This window comes from Acanthamoeba castellanii, assembly GCF_000313135.1.
Source record: "Acanthamoeba castellanii str. Neff unplaced genomic scaffold scf7180000084770, whole genome shotgun sequence".
Classification (NCBI taxonomy): domain Eukaryota; phylum Discosea; order Longamoebia; family Acanthamoebidae; genus Acanthamoeba; species Acanthamoeba castellanii.
In genome coordinates, this window is record NW_004457532.1 from 441466 (window position 1) to 456948 (window position 15483).

Consider the following 15483-nt stretch of genomic DNA (forward strand, 5'->3'; position numbering starts at 1 on the left):
AGCACAACAGAATGGAAAGCAAATCGCCACCGAGCAAGCCGATGCTACAGCAGGTGGTCTCCTCATCGCAGCCGAAGAAGCTGCAGCTGGTCGTCACCGGCTATGAGATCAGACTCGATTCATCCTTCACACCGTTTGCTGTACGTATCATCGTCAACTTCTCCCGTGGCACTCTTGGCATCCCCTCTGCAAGGTTTTTATTGGGATTAAGGAAATCCCAATTGATGTTAATTGATGTTATTCTCGGTGATGTTGGCAATCTGCTAACGCTGTGCATGGGAACGATCAACGACAGGCCTACTTGATCGCCGTGCGAGATGGACGCAAGCAATGGAAGGTGTTCAGGCGCTACAATCAATTTTATGAGCTTGATGCCAAGGTACCCATCATCAACTTCCGTTTGTTGTTCCTTCTCCTTTGGCTCCAAATTAGCAATCATTTATTTATACATTAGTTGTGCATTTAGTTGTCCACCAACCCACAGAACAGCAACGTGGCGTTGGTGTGATGATGGTGATGCCCCGATATCTCGCGCGTTGTGGCTGTGCTCCTATTGGCACACGCAACTGTGTTGAGTCCAACACCCAACACACCATTGTTTACATAAATATATATGTATTTAATTTGTTTTACGTTGTTGGCGTTGTGCCTGGTTTGCTGACGCGTGTGTGTCCTGTTCACCTTGCGTGTGTGGGCGCCACAGCTGCGAGAGAAGTTCCCCAGCGAAAGAGACAAGTTGCCCAGCCTGCCGGGCAAGCACCACAACTTCTTCCGCAACTCATCCACCAACCCCAAGGTCATCTCTGAGCGCAAGGGCCTGCTGGACAAGTACCTCACCGAGGTGCTCAAGGTGGACGCCATCGCGCGAAGCAAGATCCTCAAGCGCTGGCTCGATCCGGGAATCAACGTACCTCCACACACCCTTATGCTTTTTTGTGTGATATCGGCCCAGGGTGTTGGTAGGCCACGTGCTTGATGGATTGCGTTTCCTTTCCTTTTTAGTCCGACTAATCAGAGCATCTCCTTCTTTTGGACGCGCGCAACACAACAGCCTGGCCAGTTCTCTTTCTCGAATCCAGATAAGGCCGGATTCCTATGGAAGGAGGGGCATGTGGTGCGAAGCTGGCGCAAGGTACAGTCAGTCCCTCGGTCTACGGCTCCTCCACGATTTGATTTCGCTCACCGCCGTGATTCCGTGATTCACCGCCACTCCAGCGCTGGTTCGTTCTGTGCGATAATCTGCTCTACTACATGCGAGAGAAAGAGGTACGACACAAGCGCTGCGCGGTTCTTCGCTGTCGCATCTGTGCACGCCTGTGATGCTCACACCCCGTTTGTTGTGCAGTCAAACGAACCCGTCGGGATTGTTCCTCTGCGAGGCAGCGTGGTGCGGGAGGCACCCGAGCGAGAGATCAATTATTGCATGGAGATTCGACCAGACGCCTTCAAGGGTGCGTTCCCCCGCACAGACCGGTCCGGCATAGGTCTCACGTGGCCGTGTTCACTTCGTTCACGCAGGCTTGCCAACGTTTTATCTTTATGCCGAGTCGCGGGAAGACTACCAGTCGTGGTTGCGTGCTCTCGTTGACGCTGCCCAGCAGTCGAGCCTCAATTCCTCGCTCTCGTCCATCGAAAAGTACTACTCGCGTTTTTTTTTGTTTTCGTTTTTTCAGTTCATTTCCTCGAAAATCAGCTCAGTGTGCCACTGGCTAACTACCTTGCCTCGGCCACAACTCTCCCACCAACGCAGCCGCATACGAAAAAAGAGCTACCACATTCGAAAGAACAGCAGCGACCTCAAGAACTTCATGGATCGGGGGTTGGAGAGCCCCTTCTCCAAGAAACGAAGTATCAGCGTGCGAGCACCCGCCTCGCCGCGGAGTCTCGCCCGTGACTCGGAAGCGGTCAACGTGCGCACGAAGAGGGCGCACGCGATGGACGACATATTCGCTTATGAGGATGATAGTGACAATCACGTGACGGAACTCGATCGGGAGAGGAGCGTGGCCGCCTCGGCGCCGGCCAACACGTCACCCATCGCGCTCGAGAGACGACGACGCGAGGAGGAGCGCGAGCGGGAGAAGAAGGAACAGAAGGAGCGCAAGCGAGCGGCCAAACAGGAGAAGGAGCTGGCGCGTCAGCGCGACGGTACCCGACGAGTGGAGCGAGTGCACGACATCGAACGGGCGCGCTCGCTCACGCTCTCCACCTTCAATTTTGAGGCGCGATTGGAGGCCACCAAGAAGCAAGTCGACGAGGAGATCGTGCAGCTGCTTCGAGGTATACGCCGGCACCAGGCTTTCCTCATTGCTGGCAATGTGGTGTTGGTCCATGACGCTCACCAACGTTGCATCGCAGGCATTCGCAGCAAAGAATACGAAACGGACAAGCACAGAACTGTCAAGGAGAACTTGGACCGTGTGATGGAGATCGCTGAACGCATCCTCGCCATGACCCTTGATGAGCTCAAGGAGGGTGGCAAGTGTATGTACGTCATCGAGGACATTCAATCGATCATCCACTCGTCCTACGGAGGTACACGTTCCTCTCTTCTCGCCGTGCCGCTCGAACTCTTTGACATTTATGTTCGCTCACCCGTGCGTGGCACGTACAGAGAGCAAGAAGTTGGCCCAGCGACTACTCTTCCTGTTCTCCCCATGCTCGCGTATGGTCGGACACCACTCTCGCACGCTGAGCGTGTCCTCAGAGTTCTCCGTGCCCAGAGTACGCCTCGACTTCCCGCATCACTCGTGCATTTATGTCATGGAAGAGATAGCTCATTTATGTCACAATGTCTACGTGTTTGTGTGGTGAACAGAATGTGGACAGTAAGGACAAGCCCTTCTGTCAAGCCGCACTCATGTCCATGTGCACACTGCTGGCCGGTGCCGTGGGGGGCTCGCTCTCGCTCGTGGTAGAGGTGGGCACCATCACCACGGGATCGCACGAGGTACCGACCCACTGCTCCGCCGGCCTTCCGCCTTTCCTTTCATGCTTTGAGGTCGTCGTGGTTTCTCATTCGCGCACTCGTTCGTCGCAGAACTTGGTGATGGAGGAGGACGAGGAGCCGAGCCCGGGCGAATCTGTCCCCATGGACAAGGAACTCGACCCCGAGCCCGAGCCCGAGCCCAAGGAACCCCAGGCCGAGCCCGTTGTGGCGCCTGTGGGGCCGAGCAAAAAGGAGAGGGAGCCCTCCAAGCTCTCCATCGAGGGTCGCTCCTCTCCGCGGGTGTCGCCCCGCGAGCGGCTCTCGCCAAAGGCGACGTCGCCCGCGCTCTCGCCGACGTCGTCCCTCTCGCCCACGCCGTCGCCCCCCGACGACCCGCAGCCCAAGAAGTCGCGCACCATGGCGCTGGCCGCGGAGGAGGAGGCTCACAAGAAGCTATCCAACTCAGCCAACGCTGTGCTCGTCCGTCCCGTGAAGACGGAGAGTCCAGCCAGCCATGTGGTGCCCTCGCTTGCGCTGAAGGAGCTCAAGGAGGACAAGGCTCTCCATCGGGCTTCGTCCGCTCTCGCTCACACGCGAAGCAACTCGAATCCACCAGGGTACGCGTTGTTCTTCCATATGCGGTTTCCTTCGTTGGAAGAGCGTCGCGTAGCCAAGGCAAATGCTGACACTGCACTGTTTCGCGCTGTCGCAGTTCCCTTGTTGCATACAAGCAACCTCCACCAGATCCACTCCTCGCCGCATTTGGGCGAAGTCTTGCAAAACCTGGTACGGCACTCGTGTGTGCCCGTGTACGCGCGTTTGTGCGTTGCTCCACGCGCGCGTGTCCTCCGGCCTCACGCCTCTTGTGTTGTTCTATGGTGCAGTCGGGCGACAATCACTCGGCCCGATCCGCGCCCGTGTCCCCCTCGCTCGGATCCAACCCCTCCAGCAACTCTGGCACTCCTCTCTCTGGCTCCCGACGAAAGAAGAGGACCTACGTCGTGTGCCGATTGTGCGAAGAGGAGATTCAGGCAGATCTGGTGCGTTGCTTCTTCATTTTCGCACGACACTGCAGCACATCTTTCTTCAGCTGACAGGTCCCCATTTTCCACTTCCACTTCCACTTCCTAGTTGACGGAGCACAATACCTACTGCCAGCTCATCTTCCAAAAGTGCGAGCGGGACCGATGTACTCCCGACACCAAGATCCAGCTCCTGTCGCAGATCATGTCCGACCTGACCGAAATGAGCGAGTACACCCTTGCCTCCCGGAGCGCATGCTTCTCGCCCAAACTCGTGGGCTCACCCCCCTTGCCTCGCATTCATCCTCCCCCCTCCCACTCACCCATTGCTAGGCCTTCCGACAGCCCAAGGCCTCCCCGCGATTCCCTGGCCGCGATCATCGCTCTCGCCAAGTACCCTCACCCTCGTTTTTCCCCACAATTGAGAAGCTGGTGGTGCTCACCTCCTCCCTCCCCCCCCCGTGCAGGCGTTCTGTCGATCGATTCGAGGAGGGGACGCTCGACTCGCACATTTCGGGTCTGCTGCAGGAGCTCGAGGGCCTCACCAAGGGGGACGTCAAGCAGGTCACCTTTGGAAAGCGAATGGTCAAAATGGTGCGAGGACGCCCTTCTTCACGTTCACTCCACCCCCACTTCTTTCTTCTCTCCGCTCTCGCAATTCTTCGCTCTCTTACGCATCGTGCCTCTGTTCATCGTCTGCGACGCACACAGCTCGATGAGCTTTCCGCGTGTCCTCCGCCGCCCAAGACGCCTCCGCCATCGCTGACCGAGTCGCCCGGCAGCCACATGCCCGCAAGTATCAAGTCCAAGTTCGATCCCGAGAAGAACAAGACCGGCCTCCTGCGCATCCTCTCCATCTTCGGCGGCAAAAACGGACACCGCGGTGTCAAAGATGACGAGGTACACCCCGCCCCAAGCCCAGCGACACCATGACCAGTTGAAGCGAACCCGTTCGACGCTGTGCTCATCATCGTCGTCGTGCTTGTGATTCAGGTGGCGTCCCCGATGCCGACGCCGCGAGAGCCAGACCACGAAACGGAGGCCGATCGCGCCCACGCGCCCATGAACAGGCGACAGCGCTCCGGCAGCATCGGAGGCACCAGCCGCACCACGATTGAAGACTTTGAAAAGATCAAAATGATCTCTCGCGGTGCCTTCGGGTAAGCCCCTCTCAGCGCGTGCCCGTGATGGTGGCATTGTGGTTGCTCACGCTCGGCATTTCGTTGTTGGGGCGTCCGCAGTAAGGTGTATCTGGCGAGGAAGCGGAAGACTGGAGACGTCTACGCCATCAAGATGCTCAAGAAGGACGACATGGTGCGCAAGAACATGGTGGAACACGTCATGGCCGAGAGGGACATCATGGCGGGCAACAACAACTCGTTCGTTGTCAAGCTCTACTACGCCTTCCAGTCCGAGGTACTCACTCCTAACACTCAATCTCTCCCCTCCCCGCGTGTGTACTCATCCTGTGCGTTGCGTTGTCGTGTGTGTGTGTTGTGTGCGTGTTACAGAAATATCTGTATCTGGTGATGGAATACTTGAACGGTGGTGATCTGGCGTCGCTGCTGCAGAACCTGCAGTACTTCGACGAGAACATGACGCGGCAGTATATCGCCGAGACGGTGCTGGCTCTGGAGTATCTCCACGCGCGCGATATCATCCATCGTGACCTCAAGCCGGACAACATGCTGATCGGCAACGATGGCCATGTGAAGCTCACCGACTTTGGGCTGAGCAACCTGGGCCTGCTCGACGACTCCACGTCCACGGCGATGAAGACCGAAGACGAGGACGAAGACGAAAACTTGCTGCGCAGCACGAAGGACTTTGTCATGATTCCTCACACGACGGCCGTCCCGTCCAACCCCCCGCCCAACCCGACGCCGTCGCCCGTCTCCGACCGCAGCCTAAGCCGCTCGTCGCGACGCAACACTCGGTCCTCGCGCCGTGTGGTGGGCACTCCCGACTACCTGGTGCACACTCATCCATCCCTCGCCTCTTTCTACGTCGTGTGATCTTCTTTGTCTATTCTTCTTGCGCTCACGCTGGTTGTGTGTCGTCGCAGGCGCCGGAGGCTTTGCTGGGTACAGGACACGCCGCGCCGCTCGATTGGTGGGCGCTGGGCGTCATCATGTTCGAGTTCTTGACCGGCTGTCCGCCGTTCAATGACGAAACGCCGGAGGACATCTTCCAGAACATTCTCAGCGGCAGTACGCGTCCCCCCCCTCGCAGCCTCGCTTCCTCGCTTCAACCGCACCGACGCTTTGGGGATGGACTCTGATCCGCTCAATGTTCGCAGATGTTCCCTGGGTCGAGCTTCCGCCCGAGATCTCTCCCGAAGCCCGAGATCTGCTCAAGCGGCTACTCTGCGAAGACCCGAACCAACGCATCGGCACCAAGTGTATGCCATCCCTCTCGCCTCTCTTCGACCTCCCCGCGCGCGATTGGTGCCTTACTGTGTTGTTTCCCGGTGTGCAGCCGTGGATGAGATTAAGAACCATCCGTTCTTCGCCGGTGTCAACTGGAAGACGCTGCTGGAGAAGCCGGGCATCTTCATGCCGCGCCCCACCGACCAATACGACACGGGCTACTTCTGGGGTACCTACCACTCACCACCGACCGTAGCGCAATCTGCATATATTTATTTATTTGCTGACGCGCTGCTGGCTCCTCCTTGCTATTGTAACGACAGACCGAACGGATCTGTACGGCAACTCGGGTTCGATGGGCTCCTTCCAGGGCGGATCGGTGAAGTCGGATGGCCAGCACAGCTCGGTCTCTCCGTCGGCCATCCCGATGAACGATCAGATCAAGGCCATGAACTCCTTCGGCCGATTTTCGTTCACCAACATCCCGTTCCTGCTCGAGCGAGGCCTGGACGAGGCCACGCGGTCCATCTCCAGCCTCACCGAGAGTGGCGACTCAGAGGACACGGTGCGTTTGTTCGTTTCCTCGCACAACGCTGCGCATGGAGGTTGTACTGACCCATGGCCCTCTCGACTTTGTTTCCCATGTGCAGCGCGACCTTTCCCTGTCGGAGAACAGCTTCAACGAGGATGACGGCCCGGAGATCGTCCGCCCGGTAGCCGAGCTCTCGACGACCGCGAGCGAAACGGAGCCCGAGGAGCAGGATGAGCCCGAGGACCCCATGGAAGCTGTGGCGGCGGCCGCAGCGGCGGCTCTGGTGAGCGCCAACCGCGAATGGGAGGGTAGCGACAACGAAGCCGAGGCCGGCCAAACGTCGGACGACGGCGGCGGAGGAGATGTTACGCCCAGGTCGCGACGCGGCAGTCGAAGGGCGACGCGGCCCTTCATTCGGCGACAGTCGCTCGAACCTGCCTGCCGGGAGAACGCCGACGGCTTCAGCATCGCCGCCTTCTGGGCCAGCAAGAACGGCGACGGCGGCGAGCAGCTCGCTGCGCCCTTCCCCGGTGTTCCGTTCTACAATGAAGCGCTGCCCGAGGGCCAGGGCGTGGCGGTCGACGAGTTGGGCGCCATCGTTCACGGCCCCTTCCCGGGCATCAAGCTCTACACCGAGCATAGCAACCACCGGAGCCGATCGAACTCGCTACGATCCTCCACGTCGTCGGCGACTCTGTCGGACAGCGACGATGGGAGCGACACGAGCACGATGACCACCAGCGGCGGTGCCGCGGATCCGACCGAAAGACGAAAGCGATTGGAGCGCGCGACCTCGCTCTCGAGCATCATGGACAGCTTCGAGATCGTGCCGACGCGCGAAAGGGGAAATGACAAGCAGTGAACAGCGCACGGTGAATGCGGATAGCGACAACTGCGATAACGACAACAAGAAGAAGAAGAAGAAGAGGAACCGGGAACAAGCCACAGGAGAAACAACGAGGACTAATACGTCGCGAACGGTCAAGAGGCAAACAACGAAGGCTCGAGCACGTACATCGATGAATATCGCGAGGAGCCGATCGCGACGCACGGAGAGCACGAGAAGAGGAGAATCGTTACGAGCGAGAAACGATCGAAGGCACACAACAATGTAAACAACAACAACGGGACGAGAGGACACGCCTGCGGGCGACGAGTGGAGTGGAGGAGGCAAGGTTGTGTTCTTTATTTATTTATTAATTTATTTGTGAATAAAGTACAAATATAAATTCAAGTAATCTTCTATTTTCCTAAGCTGACGTCATCAGAGCAGAGTGTTTCTTTTTAGATTGTTTTTTTCCCACCGCATTGATCGGTAACTTGATAGATTGGTCCTGGAATGAAGGCGGCAGGCAGGCATTGCGCTCGGGCGCCCAGGTCAAACCAGCGCTTGATTTCTTCTGCTGCCCTCTCCCTTGGAGTGCCCTCTCCCTCCTCCACCGCCGGCCATCTCCGGTTCATCGCCAGCCGCACGCCCCTCATTTCGATGCGCTATCCGCGCATGTCGCCCATTTTGGCTCAGATGGGTGTACACTCCTCGGTCCCCTCCTCTTCCATCTTTGGAGGCGTGAAGGAAGAGCAGAAAGAACACAACAAGGCCGCGGCGAGCGACGAAGAGGATGAAGAGGAAGACGCTGAGCTTGATGCTGCTGAAGATGAAGCGGAGGCTACGGCCGTCGTTCAACGTACAACCCTGGCCCTCGCATCTGTGAACCGAGGCAGAAGAAGAAATTTAATTGGGCGATTTGATTGTTCTTTGCAGGAGCAACTGGCCTCATCGATGGTACGCAGCGCTGGGCACCCACCCTCGAGCTCCCGGTGGAGTCCTTTTTGAACGAGGAGCAGCAAGGTCCGCTCGGCTCGGTGACCCTCAATCCCAACATTTTCATGGTTCCCATCCGCCGGGACATTTTGCACAGGTACGCTCTTCATTGCCCTTTACATAAATCGAGATCGCATCCACGATTTGTTGTCTCCTCTCTCTCTCGATGCATGTTTTCACAACAACATCTCTTCCCACCAACAGGGTGGTGGTGTGGCAGTTGGCCAAGAGGAGGCAGGGCACGCACAAGTCCAAGACGAAGGCCGAGGTGCGCGGTGGTGGCCGCAAGCCGCGCCCGCAGAAGGGCTCCGGTCGGTCTAGGCAGGGCAGCATCCGCTCGCCGCTTTGGGTGGGAGGTGCGCGCGACGCAACACACGCAACACTACACACGACACACGACACGCACACAACACACACGCAATACGCGTGGCGCGTCGTTTACTGATTCAGAATGCCTTTGGCGCGCCATGATCAGGTGGTCACGCGCACGCGAAGAAGCCGCGCAACTACTACTTTCCGCTTCTGAGGAAGGTCCGCAAGCTGGGCCTCAAGACCGCCCTCTCGCTCAAGTTTGCCCAGGGCAAGCTCAAGATCGTGCGAAGCACCCACGTCGACGAGGCCAAGACGAAGAACCTCGCCCGGGTGGTCGAGGGCAAGGTGCGTACACACAACGCCCAGCCTACCCCCAAGGCATGGTCGCGATGCTCATCGCCTTCATCATGGTGTTGTTGTGTTAACACAACAACGCGCTCATCAGGATTGGAGCAAGGCCCTGGTGATCGACGGGAAGAGCGTCGACGACTCCTTCCGGAAAGCGTCGAACAACCTCCCGTCGGTGAAGGTGCTGCCCGTGGGCGGCTGCAACGTCTTCGACATCCTCAACCACGACCTCCTCGTGCTCAGCCTCGAAGCCATGCAGCATCTGGTGCGCACTCTAATATATCATCAACCACCTCCACCCACCGGCCCAACAGTCGTTATCGAGCGCTTCTTGTTGCTCACTCGCACGGCTCTCTTCTGTACGCGTACAGGAGGAGCTGCTGCTCGAGGAAAACGAGCCCACGTTCTACCCCGAGCCCGCGACCTTCCAGGCCAAGGAGGAGACGCTCGCGTGAGGTGGAGCCCCTTGGTGAAGAAGACGGCGATGTGTTCGTAAACGTTGTAGGTCGTCACCGGATCTCTTCAAACAACTTCTTTTTTCCTGCTAGTCGAACTTTCATCTTTTCCCTCTTTTTAAAACAAAACAAAAATGATTTTCAACCATGAAGGAGATGATGAAGATTGTGGTGAGGTGGTATTATTTATAAGCTTCAACGGCGATAGTAAACAGGAAGGTACAAAAGGGGAGTGGATCGTCCGCCGAATCTTTCTCCACATTCGAAGGGCGAAGGGGGGTAAGCCTTAGAGATCCAGATCTAGCTTAGTTCTTGGAGATGCCGCCCTTGCTCTTGGGCAGGTAGGCCTTGGCCTCGGTGAGCTCGCGGTCCATCCACCAGTTGGCGCCGAGGGGCAGCCTCTTCCTGGCCTCATCGAGGTAGGCGTCGGCCTCAGCGATCTTCCTGTTGGCCTCCTCCACGGCGGCCTCGGCGGCGGCCTTGGCCTTCTCTGAGTCGGCGCGGGCGGCCTGGGCGGCGGCGGTGGCCTCGGCGGCCTGGTTGGCGGCAGCGTCGGCGGCGGCCCTGGACTGCGAGGCGCTGTTGGCAGAGGCCTCGGCCGAGGCCCTGGCGCGCGAGGCCTCGTCGGTGGCGCCCTTGGCGACCTGGGCGGCCTTGTCGGCCTTCTTGACGAGCACCTCCTGGGTGATCTTGGCCTTCTGGAGGGCGAGGGGGTCCTGGGCCAGGTGCTGGGCCAGCTCGGCCTTGGCCTTGTTCTTGGCCACGACGTTGCCCTCCTCGCTGAGCCTGGTGAGCTCGTCGGTCTTGGCCTTGTGGGCGGCTTCCTGGGCCTTGAGGTCGTTCAGGGCGGCCTCGAGCTCGGCCTTGACGGCGAGCACGTCATCCTCCTTGGCCTTGGCCTCGGCCTCCTTGGCGCGGGCCTCGGCCTCGCTGGCCTTGGCGGAGGCCTCCCGCGAGGCGGCCTCGGCGGCTGCGGCCTTCGACGCATCCTCGCGGGACTTGGCCTCGGCCTCGGCCGCAGACGCGGCGGCGAGGGCCTCGACCGACTGGGCCTGCTTGGCGGCGGCGGAGGCGAAGAGGGCCTGGACGGAGGAGAACATCTGCTCGGCCTTGACCACCTCCTCCCTCGAGCCCTGGGGGGCGTGGATGAGGGCGTGCCAGTCGACGCCGTGCTTGGTGACGAGGATGTGCGTCAGGGGGACCTTCTTGGGGGTTCCCTCGATGGCGCCCGAGGCCCTCAGCTTCTCCCTCAGAGTAGCCACGGTGTGCGTGTCCTGGCAGTACTCGAGGAGTCGGTGGGCCTGGAGCTCGTCGAGCTGGCTGCCCTCCTTGCCCGCGGCGTCGAGCTCGAAGCACTTGTGGACGACCTTCCACACGTTCTCGGCCTCGGCCTGGGCGAAGGTCTCCCAGAACGCGTTCAGGAACCACACCGCCTGCTCCTTGTGCGTCTTCTGGCACAGGGCGTCGAGCTTCTCACGGTCGGAAACACCAGCAAGGGAGGCCATCTTTGTTGATTGATGTAGTAAGGTGGGGTGCTGTGTGGGTTGGTGGTGTACAAGTTGGTGCTGTGTCGAGCGAAGGTAAGAAGAAAAAGATAACCGGGGGCGGTGGCCACCTACGTGGCGCACCCCTTCCGGGGACTGAGGGGGTGTGGCCGACCAACCGACCACTGAGCGCGCAGAGGGCCGCGTGGCTGGGAGCCGAGGACTCATCGGGCCAAGACCACGACCCTCATCTGCCCACCTGGCGCGCTACCATTCGGCTCTGTCCCTTCCTTTCACGAGCTTCGCAGCACTTTCAAACCAGGGCTGCACGAATCGAGCTCAACGAATCTGGGGTGGGTTACATTGGGGCATGTTTCCGGGTAACCACTTTTCCAGCTCTCCCCCGCAACCAAATTCTGCCCAACACCGAAATTATTTTTGAATTATTTGGATTTGTATTTATTTTTTAAATTATTATTTGATTTTAATCCAGATGATCACCTGGATTAGAAGACGAGATCCATAGAGAAGGCGGATGCGATTTCTCGTCGCGCCTGCTCCTCGTGATGGAGGCGCTCCGTGCGTGTTTCTATCGCGGCAGTTGGTGGGTGATGCACGTGGGCTGGTGTCTCGTGGACCTCCTGCCGCATGCGCCGTCGATGCTGTTCCTCTCTTCTGTTGCACTCGCGCAGCAGCCTCTCGTTGTCGAACATGGGTTCATCTGATGTAGCATGCGGTGCTACCGCGCTCTCGGCGACCTCGCGACAGAGCTCCCTAAGGTACTCGTTTCGCTTGCGAGACACCTCCTCGTACAGCTGCAAATTATGCACAATTGATGTGAGATGATGGAACACCAACTGTTGGAGGCGAGTGGAGGTACCTCTTTGTGAAGCCAATTCCCGATGAAGATGTTGATCTTCGGGTACTCGGCGAAGGATGCGCGACAAGCGGGGCATCTTTTGTCGGCTACGTTGAGCAAACAGCTGGCGCAGAAGGTATGCCCGCATGTGATGGTAACCGGTTCATAAAGCACATCTGTCAACGACTACGTGAGTACTCAAATAAGACCGCGCGCGGATGGGGAAGAGGGATCTAATCATACCCAAACATATGGCGCACTGGGCGGACAAGATCTTCTCCTGTCGATCAGCATCGATCTTTGCGTTGGTCCTCAGACCCGCGCACCCAATAAGACAACACGAGCATGAGCAAGTGGTCTGTGTCGTGGTGTTCGTGGCTTCGCCATCGAGATCGAGCGTGTGAGCTGTATTTCTCTCCATTTCCTTCTCAACCGCCAACTTTGGAATGCTTCGTGCTTGAGGTGCTTGTGTGGCCGTTACGGAGACTGTGTCGAATGTTTGTCTCGACCGCTGGAATGCCAGCGTCATCTCCTCTCGAATTTTTTTGATTGGTAGTTGATGTGTTTTCGGGATTTCACACAATTGGCGGACAGGCCAAGAAAGTCGACAGAAAATCAAAACAATAAAAAAATCATTTCTCGCTGGTCTCGTCGTTGGCTTCCGTGACTGGGGCTGGGCTGGGCGCTTGTCGTCGTCGCCACCACTTGCGCACTCGCTTGAAGATGGCGGTCTTGAGCTCGAACAGGAGGCCCACGACGATGGGATAGAAGACGGGCAGGAAGTGGGGAATGTAGATCGCCGCCTCGTGCTCGGGCGGGTAGTAGAGGAGCGAGACCATCTCCTTGTCGAAGAAGGCGCTCTCGGCTTCCTTGAGACCCTCGAGTGCGTGACGGTGGGCCGTGGCGTAGTCGAACCCCGACCCGTCTCGGTCTCCTTCCAAGTGGTCCAGCGCGAGTTGCAGCTTGTGCAAAGCGGAGAGGAGCTTGTCCTTGATGTGGTCGTGCACCACCATGTGGGTCTGCTTCTTCACCAACTGGCAGAGCGTGAGGATGCTCGTTTTGGCCTGGCCAAAGAGCGCGCAAGGTGGCAGTTCACTCAGCACATCGATCCACCAAATTCAACAGCGGAGCCGATGCGTGCGCACCTTCACCAGGTTCTCGTAGGTCCGCTGGCGCAGGAGCACGTCTAGCTCCCACTTCGACACGCCCGAGGGTGAGGGCAGGAACTGAACGTCGAGGTCCTCGCAGCCCTCCTTGACCTCCGGTGCGCCGGTGCCCTTCTTCGTGTCGATGGTGGGAAAGAGTGCAGCCGGAACGCCCAGCAGCTCGCGCAGCTGCTCGACGAAGACCGACATGGGTCCGTAGAGCTCAGAAGGTTCCAGGGTGCGCAGAGGCGACGTGGTGTTCTGGGCCGTGGCGTCACAGTGTCAGTCACCCGAGCCCCAGCGCTGAACCCACACGAGTGCGCACCTTCTCTTCGGGGTTGAAGATGACGATGCCGCCCGTGCGCAGGATCAAGAAGGCGTTCGTGTCCGAGTACGTACCTAAACGGGTTGACGAGAGGAGCCATTAATGGCTCGCTACGAAGGAAAGAAAGAAGGCGGGACCCAACTTACCATCGTCGTAGCGAATGTAGAGAGGCGATTGGTCGGGAGAGGGGATGTAGACCATGAAGTTGAGCGTGACCTCCGAAGTAACGGTGAAGTCTGTTAAGAGTAGAGAAGCAAAAAACGTGAGTCAGACGGTTCTGTTCGGAGCGAGCGAGCGCTGTCTTCTTCACCTGAATTGAGATCGTTCGGGTGAACGAAGTACGACAGCATGGCCGGCGTGAAGTAGTACGCCTTGGCTTGCTCGTCGTAGAGCGGCTGCTTGGGGAGGGCCACGTAGTGCAGTACCTACGCACACGGCCGGGCGGAAAGAAGTGAGGCGACCACAATGCAGCGAACGGGCTTGTAGCATACACGTGGGGCACGCACCTGGGAGTCGATCGAGAAGTTGCCGAGCAGCGAGACGTCGTTCAGGAAGGGCAGCAGGTAAGCTGGACACAAAGGAGGGGGTCCTTTAGCCCAAGGAGGGGGGCACGGCGCCCACCGAGACCAGGCGATTCAAAGTCTGTGTGCGTACCCTCCGCGGCCTTGTCGAAGGCCCACGAGTAGAACGCTTGCGCCGAGTTGGCGTTCAAGAGGGAGAAAGAGAGCCGATACTCGGGCGCCGGCGGCAAACTGACCTGCAAAGAGTGTGGTCACCACTGACCGAACACAGCGCATGTAGACACACGGAACGTAAGGAGTGCAACGTAGTTTTGGGTACCTGGTGGAACTGGTGGGTCGCGGTTTGTTGCTCCTCCGTTTCGACCGGGGTGACGAGGTAGGTCTCCACCGCCTTCTGGATGCTCTGCGCCACTCCGCGAGGGTCTGAACGAGAAGAAAGAAGGTGAGATGGCTACACGAGTGAACTGAAAGGGGATGATGTGTGTCGTGTGTGTGTCGTGTGTGTGTGGGGCGGCGTCCTACCGGGGAAGGTAGCGGTGGTGAACCAGGCATGCCTGTGCGCACCCACTACCCACTCTCGCTCGCGGCCCGCCGCGAGCACATCCGCGCCCTGGAGCACGAACAGCGTGTAGCGCCCGCTCTTCTCGGGTCGCACGTGCTTGATCAACGCACGGTCCGCCACTCTTAGGTTGGCAGCCTGTGCGATGCTGCGCCACTCATCGGCAGAGAGGGGCGCGGCGGCGGCGGTGACGCGGTAGACGTAGGACACGCGCGGGTCGCTCTCGCGCTGGCTCCTGGGTCGGTCGGGCTCGGAAGAGGAGGACTCGGGCTCGAGCCTACTGCCAGCTGCTGGCCGCACCTGCTGTGCCCGCTCGCTGAGACCGGCCTCGAGGTGCGTCTTGGCCTGTGTGGCAAAATCTTGTGCGGCAGCCGTGGCGCCATCTTGTGACAGCACAACGATGTCGAGCTCGATCACCCAATCCATGTGCTGCCGAAAAGTTGGAGGCAGAATTAGGTCACGCACAAGATGGAGTCAAGAGTCGAGATGAATCTGGAAGGCCAGCTGCAAAATCTTTGTGGGGATGAATACCTCTTTTGTGGCATTTGCCCAGGCTTGGCCTTCATTGCATGGCAGCTGGGCACGATATGTGGAGGTCGTTTGCCGCCACACGGGCACCGCTGCCAGGATTGCCCCGAGGAAGCACAACCACACCCACTTCCTCGCCCCCTTCATCTCTTCCTCCAGTTGGCACTCGATTTGTGTTGTTTTTTTACAAATTAATTAGTAATCACCGAAACGTTTCAAAAGCGTTTCAAATACGTTTGCAAAAGCAATCTAGTTGCTCTACTTGATTGGTGG

General features: G+C 58.6%; 4 protein-coding genes and 1 pseudogene across 4 annotated transcripts; 2 read left to right on the top strand and 3 right to left on the bottom strand.

Annotated features, from left to right (window-relative positions):
- Positions 1–11: 11 nt before the first annotated feature.
- ACA1_265340 (protein kinase domain containing protein) lies at positions 12–7714 on the top strand (the record flags this gene model as incomplete). The annotated part of the gene is made up of 24 exons (XM_004341367.1): positions 12–140; positions 296–379; positions 704–907; positions 1052–1132; positions 1216–1266; positions 1346–1451; positions 1519–2280; positions 2359–2535; positions 2615–2724; positions 2819–2950; positions 3041–3546; positions 3661–3715; positions 3814–3969; positions 4061–4182; positions 4419–4545; positions 4663–4851; positions 4945–5111; positions 5193–5367; positions 5463–5924; positions 6017–6161; positions 6251–6352; positions 6430–6549; positions 6644–6885; positions 6971–7714. 24 exons carry the CDS (start codon positions 12–14, stop codon positions 7712–7714), a joined length of 5148 nt encoding a protein of 1715 aa, XP_004341415.1.
- Positions 7715–8471: 757 nt separating this feature from the next.
- Positions 8472–9789, top strand: ACA1_265350 (annotated as a pseudogene).
- A 305-nt stretch (positions 9790–10094) lies between these two features.
- ACA1_265360 (uncharacterized protein) lies at positions 10095–11294 on the bottom strand (the record flags this gene model as incomplete). Its single annotated transcript, XM_004341368.1, has 1 exon — positions 10095–11294. One exon carries the CDS (start codon positions 11292–11294, stop codon positions 10095–10097), a length of 1200 nt encoding a protein of 399 aa, XP_004341416.1.
- A 485-nt stretch (positions 11295–11779) lies between these two features.
- Positions 11780–12553, bottom strand: ACA1_265370 (zinc finger, C3HC4 type (RING finger) domain containing protein; the record flags this gene model as incomplete). The annotated part of the gene is made up of 3 exons (XM_004341369.1): positions 11780–12088; positions 12154–12308; positions 12376–12553. The coding sequence occupies 3 exons, from the start codon at positions 12551–12553 to the stop codon at positions 11780–11782; spliced, it is 642 nt and encodes a 213-aa protein (XP_004341417.1).
- A 211-nt stretch (positions 12554–12764) lies between these two features.
- Positions 12765–15108, bottom strand: ACA1_265380 (Phosphatidylinositol glycan anchor biosynthesis, class S, putative; the record flags this gene model as incomplete). The annotated part of the gene is made up of 9 exons (XM_004341370.1): positions 12765–13196; positions 13278–13538; positions 13603–13676; positions 13749–13838; positions 13913–14027; positions 14109–14170; positions 14257–14359; positions 14443–14546; positions 14688–15108. The coding sequence occupies 9 exons, from the start codon at positions 15106–15108 to the stop codon at positions 12765–12767; spliced, it is 1662 nt and encodes a 553-aa protein (XP_004341418.1).
- Between the last annotated feature and the right edge of the window lie 375 nt (positions 15109–15483).